This window comes from Marmota monax, unplaced genomic scaffold (genome assembly GCF_021218885.2).
Source record: "Marmota monax isolate L192 unplaced genomic scaffold, Marmota_monax_Labrador192_F-V1.1 WCK01_AAM20220418_F8-fsc00109, whole genome shotgun sequence".
NCBI classification, from domain to species: domain Eukaryota; kingdom Metazoa; phylum Chordata; class Mammalia; order Rodentia; family Sciuridae; genus Marmota; species Marmota monax.
This window is the reverse complement of record NW_026695229.1, coordinates 1,228,685-1,244,495: the sequence shown is the minus strand read 5'-3', so window position 1 is coordinate 1,244,495 and position 15,811 is coordinate 1,228,685. Positions and strand designations below refer to the sequence as shown.

The window sequence follows — 15,811 nt, the reverse complement described above, 5'->3', positions numbered from 1 at the left end:
TGCCTTGATATTTCCTCCGCCTGATTAATTAGAACATCACCTTGAAATTCAATCTCCCACAGAAAATCTCAGGTCTTAGGCAAAATGTAGACAACTTCTTTGCCAGAATGTAACATGAGTGGTTTCTAGTCCAGTTTCCGGTAGAGTCCTCCTTTTCCTCTGAAACCTCATAAGCTCAGTCTTTATTGTCCACAGTTCTGTCAGTGTTCTTGTCTTTTGAGCTTCTACCAGAAATCACTCATTAAGCCCTGCTTACAATATTTTAAAGCTTTTCCAGCTTATATCTTTAAACTTTTCAAAGTTCCTACCTCAAACTTCAAATGGCACCAAAAGCTTCTGAATGACATGGTCAGATTACTCACAACATTGACCCCACTCTCAGTACCAATTACTGTTTTACTTAGCTTTTGTGTTTCTGTGACCAAAATACCTGACAAGAATGACTTAGAGGAAGAAGTTTATTTTGGACCATGATTTCAGCAGTTCAGTCCATGATTGGCTGACTCTTTAGCTTTGGGTCAGAGGCAAGGCAGAACAAATTGCAGAAAGGCATGGCTGAGAAGAGCTGGCTGCTCAGTTCATGACCACCAGGATGCAGAGAGAGAGCACACTGCTGGCCTGGGACAAAAAATAAGCCCTAAAGACATACCCCCAGTGACTGACTTCCTCCAGCCATGCCCTGTCTGCCTAAGATAAGGCATATCATTGTATTAATCCACTGATTAGGTCATAGCTGTCATAATCTAATCATTTCACTTCTGAACATTCTTGCATTATTCCACACAAGAGTTTTTTTGGGAGATACCTATCTAAACCATAACACTGGGGAAAGAGGTTGACTGGTATCTAAAGAAAAGGTCATTCAATCCCCCTGATTATTAAAAATCCCCCTGAAGTCACCTTTTGGTGAGAATTCATTTCTCTTTCACACTTAGAGAGGTCTTTCCATATACCTCTGCCCCAGATTTCCTTCTCATTAGCATTCAATCTTGTTCCTTTCAAGTCCCTGTCTATCTAGCCACACTGTTGGTCCCAGTCCATGAATCAGTGTATAATTGCATATCTGACCCAGGTGTTCTACCCTGAGTTCTACCAGTGGGAGGATTTCCCTTCATCATTGCTTTCAGTGATATCCTGAGAGGACCTGTAGTGCTGTAGCTGTCCACTTTCAGGTGGTGCCTGCATATCATGCAGAACCTTCCGTAAACCAGGCCTGAATCTTTGCTGTTTCTGTCAGCCAATAATAGGGACTCCCCCATGGGGCCACAGTTGGGAGAGAGTAGGCATTGCAACAGGAGAGGGGACCTTGGGCATTTGGGCCAATTCTTTTGCCTAGCTTAATTGTGCCTTCAGGGCCTAATCAGGGCCCATTATGTAAAGATTGCTTCCATTTGGTGATGGAGTGCTGCTGCACATGCCCAACTTTGTGGCTTGGTGGGTCAGATAACACGCTTTTGATGAGCAGTTCAGATCACATGGTAACTTGGTGGCCCATCGTCAGACATTCCATTTCTTTTAAGTCAAGAACTTAAAAGAACATTTCTTTGGGTCAATAACTGTTCTTAAAAGGAGAGCTGTTATCTGCAGAGGATAGTAGCCTTGTTCCAAAATCCTGTTCCAGGGACTGGGTGTGGTTAATGGCCTGGAAGTTGGGGGCTGCCAATGGCTCTGGCCATGTTCCTAACCATGTGGAGTTCTGCCATGGCCAGAGCTAGGGAAGCAGCCTAAGGAGGGCCATGTTAAAGATCAGGAACCAAAAATTGGGGCCTGAATTCGTATCCTGCCAGCTATATGCATTGGGAAACTGCTCTTTCCTCATCCCCGGAATTCATGATCCTGGGCTTGGAGGTGTTTTTTTTTTTATCAGCTTTTCCTTAGCTGCCCAGTGGGAAAAAATACTCCCGGATTGCAGGAATAATTTGCAGATCTCCAAGGATGTCCTTCCAGGTGCCTGCTGTTGGTGCTGGTGTTGTTTCCCATAAGATGCTATGGGTATTTATTTTGGTGTGTATTTTTTATTTTCAGGAATGTGAGTATAAAAGGACTTTTTACTTTTATGCTTGAAAACATTTATTGAATATTTCAATTGTATTTGTATTTACAATAAAAGTCCTATGAACTTTTAAGAATTATATAAAGCCTACACAAAGAATGTGGTAAAGTCACTTAAAAGCCATAAAAGAAGAAAAATGAGTGGAAATTCTTGACATTACTAAAATAGGAGAATGCATATAATGAAAATGTCAATTATTCTACTCTATTTTAATGCCAATCAAAGTCACACTGCCTGGCAGAAGGAAGGTGATATTATCCTTTTTAATTTAAAGAATTATGGGTTTTAAAAACTTTGGTGGGTTCTTCATCTGGGAAAGAAGTATATGAAAACAGCCAAGAAATCTGTGTGGGGGATGAACAGGTGATGGTGTAGGGACATACAGACCATTCTTTGCATTCTGTTTCATGTGGATCATTTATTATGCACATGAATCTACTTTTTAATCAGATGATATTTTTTAAATGATGTTTTTTTGTTCAGTGTTTTCCAGGGTGCCTGACGATTCAGATTCGTACCGTCTTGTGCATATTCATAGTGGTCTTAATCTATTCTGTAGCCCAAGGATGTGTGGTAAGCATCCATTATAACTTTTGAAAAGCACTGGGGCAAGAGAACTGGAGGGAGCAGGGAGGACTAACAGGAGGGAACAGGGCAGGAGTAACAGATGGAGGGGGCAGAAGAAACAGGATGGAACTGGGGCAGGACTAACAAGATGAAGCCAGGATAGTAGGAACAAAAGGGCAGCTGGGGCAGGAGTCACAGGATAGAGATGCCAGGCTTGGGGTGCAGGGAGGGATGGTACCTCTAGGTCCTACTTAACCCCTTTCCCTGCAGCCTTTGCAGGCTGTGGGCAGCAGGATGGTTGAGGCCTGGCTGGTGACACGGGGTTGGGCGGGGGGGGGGGGGTTATGGTAGAAGGCATGGAGAGCTGGGAGACTGGGATACCTGAATGTTCTGAGAGAATGCTGGCTGCTTCCTGGCCTTTCCTAAATCCCTACGTCCCTCATTCCCCAGGTGGGCTGCCTACCCTGGGCCTGGAGCTCCCAGTCCAACAGCTCCCTGGTGGTCCTTGCGGCTGGGGGCCGGCGCACTGTGCTGCCTGCCTTGCCCTGTGAGTCTGCACATCACGCCCTGCTCTGCTGCCTGGTGGGTACCCTCCCGCTAGCCATATTCCTGCGGGTGTCCTCCTTGCCAAAGATGATCCTGCTGTCTGGACTCACCACATCCTACATCCTCGTTCTGGAGCTCAGCGGATACACCAAGGCCGAGTGAGTGTGGTTGCCTCAAGGAAAAGGCCCCGGGTGGGGTGCTGTTGGTGAAATCTGTGTGTACAGCTACATATAGCCTCTTCCAATTAGCAAATTAACGAGGACCAAGTCTATGCAAAATTTTTAGTTCCATGGCTTTTCCATTTCTCCTCTTCAGCCCAGGTTCTAGCAAGGCATCAGACTTCCTGTTGAGAAGGAGGTCTTGGCCTGGGTCAGCCCCAGCAAGCTGTTTGTGGGCATCACCACCTGAGGACCACTCTCTGCCCTGCTCCAGGGTTTGCTGGCCACGTCTTGCCTGGAAGCTCTACATTGACTGGGGTTTCTTCCTCACCTTCCCCCAGGGGCGGTGGTGTCTCTGGGCGCAGCTACGAGCCGATCGTGGCCATCCTGCTGTTCTCGTGCACGCTGGCCCTGCACGCCAGGCAGGTGGACGTGAGGCTGCGGCTGGACTACCTCTGGGCAGCACAGGCAAGATAAGCCCTCTCTCCTTCCTGGGGGTGTGGGATGGGGATCCTTCAGCAACTGGGGCAGCTGGCTGACACATTCACTGGCTATGTGACCTGCAGAGGTCCCCACTCAGCAGTATGGAAGGACCAGGTTCTGGAAGAGACCTGTGCCAGGGGCTTGAGAATTAGGGACAATCCCCATGGAATGACTATATGGAAGGCTACAGGAAGAGTGTTCAAGATAATAATGTCGGAATGGCTGTTTTATGAGGCAGTGAGCTCCCCATCCTAGGTAGAGGGGCCTCGGACTCTGTGGGGTCTGGATGATGGTTGCAAGTCCCATTAGAGTTATTGGGAAATAAGGGAATGACGAATCTCATTCCACCCACTCCATATTGAGTGGCTCTGTGGGTGGGAACTGGGAATCTATATTTTTGACAAGTATCCTGGGAAATTCTGACAGGAGAGGCATGAGGACCCCTTATGGAGGGATTCCAAGAAGTAGTGGTATGAGCTGGCTTTGGACCTTGACCTTCTGGTTAGCAAGTGGGGAATCACAATTTCTTGAAATCTGTTCAGATGTGAGACAGATGCCAACTGTCAGATCTTTACCTGAGCCCATGCTGTGTAGCTAAGTTCAGAGTCATAAGGGCTTACCTATGTCTGTGGTGGGACCAGGGCAGCACCTGGTGCTAATGTGAATGCATCTCTGTCTGTGCCTGGGCCCCCAATTGTTCTGTGCTCCCCAGGCCTCTGGGATATGAGGCATTTGAATAGTCAGGATTAGGTTACCCAGGCTCATATCCCATCTGCAGACTATCTTTCTCTGGGCTAATTGCTCCACCTAATTTTCTTCACCTGAATGTGGGGAATGAAGGCTTGATGAATCTTAGCTTTAGCAAAAGGCAGTCTTCTTATTCTGATATATCAAGAATAGCTCTTGGCTGTTGGAACTATCCGATTGCATTTATACCTCAGAATAGTGTTGCCCAGGAGGTGAAATTACACATTGGAAAACAGGGTCCATAGAAGAGAATGTCAGGATCTTTCAGTCCTAAGTGGCTGAAGCAGAGGGCTCACTGTGGACATGGAAGACCTGATTGTGCCCAGGTGTCTTGTGGCAGTGGGACCAGCTCTGACATATCTGCTTGGCAGGAGAGCTTTTTGGTTTGTCCTCTCATTCCTGAGACTGAGTGGCAGCAGGCTACACAGTGGAGGGCAAAAACCCTGCTCAGTAGCAGGAGGGGTAACAAGGGCTGGGCCTGGCATTAGGTAGTCCCTGTCCCACATTCTGGCAATGTCACAACCAGTGATCGACCATACTCGCCTTTTTCCAGCCATAAAATGGGGGTGAGAACCTCAGTCTGGGCTTCCAAGAATAATCGAAATTACCTTGTAGACACACTGGCCCCAGACTGGAGTGAAGGAGGAAGGCATGCTGGATCCCTCCTGGCTTGGTTTCTGCAGGTGACTTTGTCCCTTGGCTGTAGGTTATGAATCTATTGGAGTAACCTGCACCTGCTGATGCTCCCCATTGTCCCAGTACAACTGGAAGCAGGACACTGGGGACCTATTGGTTGGGAGTCTCTAGGTCAACCTCCCTGGTGGTGGGTAATGGTTTCAGGTGCTGGCACATACCAATTCTTAGAAAGGAGACCAGCTGCAGTTTGCCCAAGCTTGCCAGGTAATGGGAGGAGCCTCTTTTTGATGGGTTTTGCTGCTGATATTTATTCTGCTCTGCCAGCTGTCCAGCAAAATCCAGCAGTCTGGCTCCTAACACCCACTAGCCCTGCCATCAGCCCTGCCATCAGCCTCTGGTTTGAGATCTTTTTATATGAGCAGTGTCTGAGGCCACATGGGCATATCCTCAGCCCAGGGCCTCCACTCTGCAGCCAGGACTGGATGGGCCCCACCTCAGAGTTGGGGCCAAATACCAGATACCTACCCAGAGCTGGAGAAGAATGGATTTAGCATGAATCAGGAAGACTGAGACAACTGGGACACCAAGATGGAGGGTTTATAAAGTTGTTTACTATGATGCCCAGTTGGCTGCATAATTGAAGTGAGTAAAATTGAGGCCATAGCTGTGAATTCCAGCTGGGAGATACTCCCTGGGGGAGACATGGTTTTTCTCCTCTGGGTTGGCATGGCCTTTTCTCGGCTTTAAATATTAAATTAAAATATTGGTTATTAAGTACAATTTTTATTAAATATATAGTATTTGACCCTGTCATGTGATTCTCCATTTGACCACAACCCCTATCAACTTCAGGGCACAAATGCATTCTGGGTGAGTCTGTGGCCCTCATGAATGTGTGTCATTGGGTAAGGTTGCTAAATGGAACATAGTGACACATTTTTTTCCATAGATATGTTACAATAAATGCTAATTTGCTTTCCCATAATCCCAGCAAATCACAGAACTTTCTAGACTTTATCTGTTTGCCCTCTTGACATTTAAATAGGTTGTACAGACATCAGAGTTCCTCAAACTATTACCCAATTTTCAGGCCAAAGACTAGGTGGGTTAATTATTTATGAAGACCAAATTGGTTGTTCAAACCTGCATAAATAGATGGGTTTTACCATTCTGATGACATCCTGAACCTCTTCATCTTTTAACTATTGAGATGCTTTTGGTTCCAGTGTTGTTATTTTCTTTGATCTCAGTAGATAATCACCATGAAAACACAGTTACTTATTTGTCTACCCAATAAATAGTTAATCCAAGGATAATTCCCATTGTGCAATAGCCATTACAGACTTTGAGAAGAAGTTTGCTTATAGTATGATCACAGTACAGACATGGCACTCTCAGCCATAGAACCAAGTTAGAAACACCATTGAATTCCTGATTTCGAACCCTTTTGTTCTTGAGCTGTATTTCTGCACATGTGATGGTAACACGGTGTGACAGTAACAGGGAGTTTATGTCATGAATGTCAGGGTCACCTTTCTCAGACTCTGAAATACTGCAGCATGTTGGTTGTCATTTTGTTTTGTTACTTGCCACAGGCTTTACCTTTGGGCTTTGGGTGGGCACATCCTCAAAACAGCTTTCAGTAAAGACAGATGATTCTGAATCACTTCCCACTAGGTCCTACCTCTTATAGGCCCCTCACCTCCCGACATCACTACCCTAGGACCAAACACCAATCCATGAACCTATGGGGACAAACCACATCTGTACCATAGCAAGGTCTTTATCTGCTGTTGATATGAGAGTAATACCAACAGCGGATAAAGGATGAGTGGAGTATTCCATCCTTGTCAGTTTTTCTATGGAGTTTGTATAGAAGAGGTATTATTTCTTCCTTAAATGTTTAAGACCTGATCTACCTGTTTTTGTTTTTGTTTGTTTGTTTGATGAGGAAACTTTAAACTAAAATTCATTTTCCCTTAGGATATATGACTCTTTAGGCTGTCTATATCTTTTTGAAGTGTCTTTGGAAATTTGTATTCTTCCCTTAAATTTGTTGATTTTTTGATAGAAAAAATTGTCTATAATATTTCCTTACTATCTCTTTAATATTTACATAACCTGATCTATATTATTTAATTTCTTATGATTATTTTCAGATTAATTTACTGTTAGTTTTGGAGTTTTAAGGTAATTTGAGAGAGGCTTTTCTTCCTGTGTAATATAGGTGCTTTGTGTTATAAATTCACCTCTAAATACTGAATTAGCTGAATTCCACAAATGTTGGTGTTATATATAGGTTCATTTTCATTTGGTTCAAAGTACTTTCTAATTTTCCCTTTGGCTGCTGCTCCTCCTTCTGCTCCCCCTCCTTCTCCTCCTCCTCTTCTTCCTCCTCCTCCTCACTTTAATCAGTGTAGTTACACCAGGAAGACAGAAGGACAAGGGGACCTGTATCCAAAGCCCTGTCTTCAACAGCTAATAGACTTTGAGGTTTTATAGAAAAGGGGAATGAGGGCAACGGTGTGTGTTTGTGGGGGGGGGGGGTCTGCATAGCCAGAAGGATTGCTGTCAAAGCAGGTGATCTTGATCAAGTGCAGGTGTGACCTTGCTGTCACTGCTGGTAGCTTCCATTTATCACACAGTGTTCATTGGATCAGACCTCGTTTCAGGAATCCAAGATGACCTGGAGTGAAGGGGACAGATGCAGAATGGAGGCAGAGATGCCAAGGCTCTCATCCTGCTTTTAGCTACCCATTCGATATTTGAAGGCAAAAGTAGAGTCTATGTGTTTGTTACAACTCTATCTTTTGGCCATTCCTCAACCTTGAGGGAATCAGGGTGTCAGCCAGTCTGATTTTCCAGTTGTCCTGGCCCAGTGATTACTAGCTTTCGAATTACAATTGAGGCAAAAAAGGGTTAGATGTCTAAGCCTAAAAGTAGAAGTGCCATTACAAGCTATAAAGCAGAATATAAGAGTCAAAGTCTGAAGATGTCCAATCTTCAGATTGGAGGGTGTCTCTTTCCTTTTTCATAGTTCTGTGAGTATGGACTACTAAATACACACACACACACACACACACAAACACAAACATACACAAACACAAACACACACACACTCTTATTCAGAAAAGAATAGTCATTTTCTTGGTTTTGTCTAAATGGAGGGCCCTTGCCTAAGCTATGAGTTCTACCTTCGATCTGGAGGTTCCTGGCTTTTGTGTCAGGCAATAAGAATGTCATCTCCAAAATATCTTGGCCTTACTAACTTTTGGGAGGGCTGACACAAGTGCACGTCTCAAGTCACCTTTAAAAGGGCCACTGTCTTTCCCTTTTAATTATTCTTGCATAACTGTTCTTTGACTTTTCTTCCACTCCATATTAGTACATTTGTCTCCGGTTATACTTTCCATTGGGTGTTCAAGACTGATTACCTAATTGTGGGCCCCCTGTGTTGTCCTCTTTCCTTCCTTTTGTTAAGTCCAGCTGAGACTCCTCAGGGGTTACTTTTTAGGCACTTTTGAGGAGCCTCTTGACTCTTTCTGTCTTTTTCTCTACCAGTTGTGCCATCTGCCAAATTGGGTCAGAGTGTTGCTGACTACATGTGACTTCCCTTGGAAGCATTTAGGGACATCCCCCTCTCCAATGACCCTCTTGTTTGCAAAATGTGTACTGACTGGCTTTCTGTTCTCCAGGGTCCTGGCAATTCCCCTGATCAAGAGGTCAAGTTGTTACAGAGCTGGGGCCTTCCATGAAACTGAGGCAGCAAGAAGACACCCCCCACCCTGCTTTAAACCCTGATCCTAGTGATCAAGTCAGAAAGATTTCAGACATGTCGCTCAGAGAAATAGGCATATGTTTATTAAAAAGGAAAGGGGGGACACTCTCAAGGGAGAGAGTGTGTTCTCTCAGAGAGGAGTGGGACCATGTACCTTTCCTGCACTTTTTTTTTTGGGGGGGGGGGTTCAGTGGAGTTTCCAGAGAGTCCTGTCCAGTTCTACATACTAACTTCTGACTGACAGCAGGATGACATCAGACTTTCAGTCTCAGCTGTCATGAATGACCACTCTAGGTCACTATGGCTCATGCTGACCAGTTCTAATTAAAACCTGTTCTCTCAGATGTTATGGTTATGGAGAATTATTTTTACCTGGGATTTGCTCTGTGTAAGGGTCACAAAAGTCCCACATACATATTTTAGGGTAACTTGTATTTCTATGGACATTATTTCAGATCTGCTTTTCTCCTGCAGATAACAGGTAGTTTTCTGAGGAATGTAACAATATCCTGTCCATGTAAGCCAGGCAGGGTTGCAGGTAAATTGCTTCTTAGAAAAGAATGCATGCTGGGTCTGCACAGTGGGCCCAGTTTCTGGAACTATTCCCTTAATCTCATGTTCTCATCACTCACCTAAGTCTTTCCCCTATCAGAGTGACTCATCTGAGATACAGGGCCCTTAAAGGGATCCCATCATTAACTAGGTCCTGGCTGACCTTGGAGGGTAAGGGCCAACATATTGGCTGGTTTTGTTCCATAGCTCTTTTATTTGTTTGTCTTTGGGCACCAAATATTGGTTTTGAAAATCCCAGAAGCCCATTTCCACCAGTCTTGAAGAGGGAGTAATGAGTTTTGATTTTTACAGTTATACCTTCCATCTAATTGGGGTCAGTATTAGTACTGGAGTCAGCATCACATCTTGTCTGTCTTGAAGGTGATGACTTCTTATCTCAAACAAAGTCAGCTTATTCTGTTAGGAATTGTATTTCTGTAAAACATCAACAGACAACAGTTGTAAAATTTTACAAGGAAAATACAAGAGGAAAAACATTCAGTTTGTATAAGAGCTCTGAATCAAGAAACATTTTTAATAACACTAGTGTATCTTTGATATCTTTTTAGCTTCTGCAAAAAAAAAAAACAACCATAGTCAACTCAATCACATACAAATCTTTTACAAATTCTGTTTCTGTTTTGAAACCTGTTACAATGTTTAAATACCTTTTATAATTTACCCAAACCCTTATGTAGTTTTGCAATATATTTCTTTCTATTTTGGGATGATAGTAATCTTTACAACACAAATTTATCCTTTTAACAGAACTTTAAATGAGTTTAATTTTAGCCTACTTTGGGGCCATCCTAACATTGAATAGGGCAAGAGGCAAAGCCTTACCTCAGGTGAGGGTGGCCTTTTGGAATCTTAAAGTGTTTTACATTTGAAGCTAATCTTTGCCCCTTTCTAAATATCATTGTTTTTAGGAATAAAAGAAAACAAATTCTCCTATATTTTTCTATCTGAATATAAGTTAACATAATAGTATTACATCTGAAACATGAATCAAACAGAAAGGCTAAGAGTCAGTCCTCTTTAATTTCCTTCCTTTGTAGAAAAAGCAGCAAAACATTTCCATATTCCACATTGCTAGTCTTTAAAAAAATCAGGCCCTCCTTATTATCATTAAAAAATACATTTAAATTCCTACCCCAGGTATTTCTCCATATATCAATTACTGATTACATTTTTACCCAGTTAAAGAACATTAAATGACATAAATAAGTCTAAGCTTTCTATTTTTATATAAGCAAAAAAAAAAGGCTGTCCTACTAACAGATTTTAGTTTGGAGACCATGGATAGTAAAGGGCTCTCCTAAGCTTTACATTTTAGAAGGCTTGTACTATTGGGGAACATAAATAAATTTCACATACAAAGAAGTCAATAATGATTACCATCCCAGTTACATAGATGTCTTCATATTAACTTCATATTAATTTTAACTTTTGAAGCAAAATTTGGAATCCCTGGTTCCATAGGATAACTATAGTTACAGGTATATCTAGATTAACGACAAACAAAATCAAAGGATAATTTTAGGCCTCTTATAGGTTTAGAATACCATGCTAATGACCACAAATAGATTATTACCTGATGTACAAGTGTACCATATGTGTATGTATGTATGTGTGTGTGTATATATATATATATTGTGTGTGTGTGTGTGTGTGTGTGTATAAAATATGTGTATTCAACTGAGTATTGAACCCAGGGGAACTTTATCACTGAACTAAACCCCAGTCCTTTTTATTTTAAGACAGTGACTCACTAATATACACAAATGGTGAAAATGCCAAAAGTTTAATCGTTCATTTTATATGTTTAATGTACAAATACAATGTATATTGTATTGAATAGAGCACTTATTGGTTAACTTGCCTATATTAAATCTGTATAGCTCTAATTCCACAAACTTTTACATAATGTTTAGGCAAAGCTTTGACAAATGTATTTAGCCCTCAGATATATATGTATTTCCAGTTGCATATATTTAGGGTGTCAAATGTACTATAATAACCTAACATAGCAGTTGTATATTTAATCAGAGTTATAAAGCAATCATTTAAAAGACTTTAAAATAGGTACTTAAGTGAACCCTAATTCTTGTAAGACTTAGTTTCCCTAAGTGATAAAAACCTAACAGACACAAGAAATCACCTTGACAAATAAGATCAAATCAATGTTTTAATAAACTCTTATTGTTTTAAACATAAAAGAATTAGATTCTGATTTTATATCAGTACATTAAATTTTGACTTTAGAAAAACCCATATATGATTTTAACTGGTTTAATTATAGACAACTAAATTAAACATAAAATTTTCCTAAGATTTATCTTCTGCAAACCTTATGCAACTTACTTAGACTCTCCACAACTTGTTTATATCCTTAATTTTGTCCCGTCTCACTTTTTCCCATCTTGAAATTTAGGGCAAAAATATTACTTACCTATACAAGATACTTTGTCATGCAGAAACATTTCCTTTTAATTTTTCTTACCAAAATAAATCCCCATACCTATAACTTCTTGTATTTCTTTCTTTTTCTAGCTTACTCTTTTCTTGTCTTCAGTTTATATTCTAAAACAATCCATATAAAATTTTTAAAATTAGATTTCTCCTTTTTTTCCTCAGTGTGATAAACTACTTTATGCTTTCTATAGTATTTTAATTAAAACACAACTGAAATTCTTCATATTTTTGCATATAGAATTACATGTGTGTTAATTAGAATTTTCACTCTTTGTAAGCTTACTTTTTATTGAAGACCCAGAAACAAAGCAATCTTGAACTGTTGTTTCCATATACCAATAATTTATAAAACACTTTATGTAGACTCAAATATATATTTTTTTCTTAAAGAATTTAAGAGGACAAGAGTACCCCCCCACACACCTTTTGGACTAGGTAGTGAACCCAGGGGAACTTTATCACTGAACTACATCCCCAGTCCTTTATATTTTAAGACTGTAACTCACTAAGTTGCAGGGACCATGCTAAATTGCTGAAGCTAGCCTTGAATTTGCAAATCTCCTGCCTCAGGCTTCCAAGATGTGGTGATACTGGTCTTAGAAATCAGGATGAGGTCCTTGTTCCCTCTGTATTAAAGACTGAAAAACGGAGAAACCCTGATGGCAAGCATAGAAAGCAAATTTATTTAAGAAAGAGGCAGAACAGAGATAGCAGACTTCTCCAGAGAGAAGTTGGGGCCCAGAGCTGGGTGCCCCAGGGAAGGGGTGCATGTGCCTTTTTATAGATCCCAGATTTCTTCTCCACCCCCCCACTTCCTTGTCTATTTGCCTAAGGGTAAGAGGGAGCAGCCCAGGGGGTGATCATTAGCAATTCCTTGTGCTGGGAAGATTTCCCTGGAGGTGTTAGCAACCAGTTGAGTGGAGGAAGTGCTCTGGAGGTGTTAGCAACCCATTTCCTTTACTTTGATAATCAGTTCTCATCTTTCTGACCCCATCATTTACTGTCTCCTCTAACTACCAGTCCTTTGTTCCTGTCTCACTGGGATTATAGGTAGGAACCACCACACCCAGGAAATTTATCCATTTTTTAAAACGGCTTATTTTTCATTTACCCATGAAAACCAAAATATCAGATGAGCATAGTTAACATTTAAGGCATTTTTCCTGCCTCCCCCCCAAAATAAAAGCAATTGACATTGTACTTTAAACAACAGAGAAAAATACAATTTCAAATGTCTAGTAACCTAGGGGGAAAAAAGTGGTATTTATCATCTTAAAGATATCTTTACTTTTGTCTAACCAACAGAATTAATTTATCAAAGATTTATTTAAGACATGTGAACTAAAGTATTTAGACTCATAGCCTTTAAAAATGTCTGAGAGTTCATTTGTTTATTAGCCAATATGATACTATGCAGACATAACACATATACATTCATAAAAATTACAGAAAACAAAGATTTCATAGCTTTCATTTAAAGTCACCATTTGCTGTTCTTTTTTTAAACTGATCTGTTGATATAGTCCTAAAACATCCTTAATCTTAAATCTGAACTTCCAAAAATATAACTTAATTGAAACAAAGCAGAAAATTTACATCTCAAATACACAAATGTTAGACCAAACATTTTTGAGAAGGCAAAAACAAAGGCCTAGTGAAAGCAAGTGTTTTAAGAGTGAGGCAGTCATGCAGTCTTAGGCTAATCTTTCCCTAATTTAAGAGCTAATTAATAGAGGGAGGAACCCTTACATGTGGACATTTCTTTCATAACGGATTAGAAAAATCACATTTTGGAGAACTATCTAGTTGATAAGTCATCCTGACCCAACTTGTTTTCTAGTCAGTTGTAGGGTAAAGGGCACTTTATATGTTCACCCAACTTGGGAAAACCTCCTTTGAGCTTCCTGAAGTTCTTTCTTCCTGTTTTATCACAGATTTCAGTCAGTTTAGAAAGAGCTTGTGTTAAATTTTAAAACATTTCCCATTGTATCAGAATTTAGAATGGCTGGTCAGAAATTTGCATATATTTTACTCATATATTAACATGAGTTAAATTTGCATATATTTTACTCATATATTAACATGCTTGCCTGACATGCTTGAGTCCCTGTGTTCAATCCCCAGCACGCTGCACCCCCCTGCCCAAAACCGCTAAAAAAAATCAGGAATATTAAATATTAAATATTAAATTTTAAATTTCTTAAGTACATGCAAGTTGCGGCACTATAATCATCAAACATAAAACCAGTTGGAGTACCAAATGGGGTTTTTCTCCAAACACTATCTGTTTTCTTGAATTTCTTTTCTGATTTAGCAAAGATGTCCCTTCTTTCAAAATTGTTAACCTTCTGAGCTAACTGATGGACTTGTGTTTTGGACTAAAAGGTGCAAGGCTGCAAAGATCAGGAGAAAGAGACAAAAAAGCAAAAAAGGCAAATCTGCACAATGTAGAGAAAGAAGAAAAAGACTGGATGCTAGCAGACAATTATTCTGAAACAAAGGCTATCCAAATTAACCAACTCGGAATCAACAACTGCCAACCAAACAGTAAATTTTCAGTAGAGGCGGTGACTGCCAGCCATCACATTTTTTTTTTCCTTTACCAAGTCAGGCATTGTGAACAGACAGAAGAACACATGAAATAATTACATTTTATAATTAAAAGTACACTTTCAGGTTCTCCCTAGGAGGCCACCTGCACAGAATCAGAGCTGTCCATTCTTATGCAAATTACAACAGAGATCTCCCCAAACCAGCCTGGCTTCTTTGTGTACCCCTTTTCTATTAATTGGCACCACAAAGTTACAGAATCCAGACTTACCTTTCAGACAAATAGCTCCATTCAAAAGAATTCAAATTGCTCAAAATAGCCCCCAAACAAGAACGAAAAGGAAGAAGGGCAAGGCCCAACTTGCACTGCGGGGTAGAACCTACCAGGGTTCAGACTTTGGGGCCTCTAGAGTCCAAAAAGTTCAATTTCTGTTTCAACAAATGATGGTATAAAGGAACTGATGCCATCCTGAAGCGGAAAGAAAGGGAGAGACTCCCCAAATGAATGTAATTTTGGCAGTTACACAGGTCCCTCTTTGTCTGCCCTCTTCGTTCTGGAGAAGCAAACTGCAAGTGGCTAATGCATGCTTTCTCCTGGCAAGGCTCGTCAAAGTGATTACCAAAGTCCTAAGCCAGGGACTGACTCTGGGCATCCAATAAATCAAATCCGATACTCGTCCCCCAAACCAAACAGAAACGGTAATGGTGAAAATCATGAAAGGAACTTTAATCAGTGTAGCTGGCTACACCAGGAAGATAAGAGGATCCATGTCCTTAGGCCTGTCTTCTGATTACTTCTTTAAACCAAAAATTAAGAAGTGTTTTCTTTAGTTGAGGATTTCCTAGAGACCTTGCAGTTGTTGACTTCAAATTTTATTACACTGTGGTCAAAGAATACACTTGGTATGATTTGAATTATTTTAAATTTCTTGAGACTTGCTGTATAGTCCATATTCCATGTGCTCTTGAAGAGAATGTGTATTTGGTTGCCATTGGATGCTGCATTTTATAAATTTCAATTAAGTTGACCTGGTTGATAATGTCCTTACTGATTTTCTTTCTGTAATCTATCAGTTTATTTTAGAAGGTTCTTGGAATCTCCAGCTACACTTCTGGGTAGAACTTCTTACAGTTCTCAGTTTTTGCTTTATGGATTTTGATGATCTGTTATTAGCTACTTAAATATTTGCCCCTTTGTCACTCTTAAGCATTATAGGAAAAAAACAAAAACAACTTTTTTCCCCTAGGTGATTTTTTTGGCTCTAC

At 40.7% G+C, this 15,811-nt stretch overlaps 1 protein-coding gene and 1 long non-coding RNA gene across 2 annotated transcripts in view; one reads left to right on the top strand and one right to left on the bottom strand.

Annotated features, from left to right (window-relative positions):
- Positions 1–15,811, top strand: part of Adcy1 (adenylate cyclase 1) — a 153,124-nt gene that overhangs the window by 100,223 nt on the left and 37,090 nt on the right. Inside the window, exons 12-14 of the mRNA XM_046437829.2 lie at positions 2,537–2,626; positions 3,071–3,324; positions 3,666–3,792. Coding sequence (XP_046293785.1) covers positions 2,537–2,626; positions 3,071–3,324; positions 3,666–3,792 — 471 coding nt within the window. The remainder of the gene's footprint in view (positions 1–2,536; positions 2,627–3,070; positions 3,325–3,665; positions 3,793–15,811) is intronic.
- LOC124088292 (uncharacterized) lies at positions 9,030–15,264 on the bottom strand. The gene is made up of 2 exons (XR_006850328.2): positions 14,817–15,264; positions 9,030–12,103 (listed from the first exon to the last, which is right to left on the bottom strand). It is a non-coding gene; the product is annotated as an uncharacterized LOC124088292 (long non-coding RNA).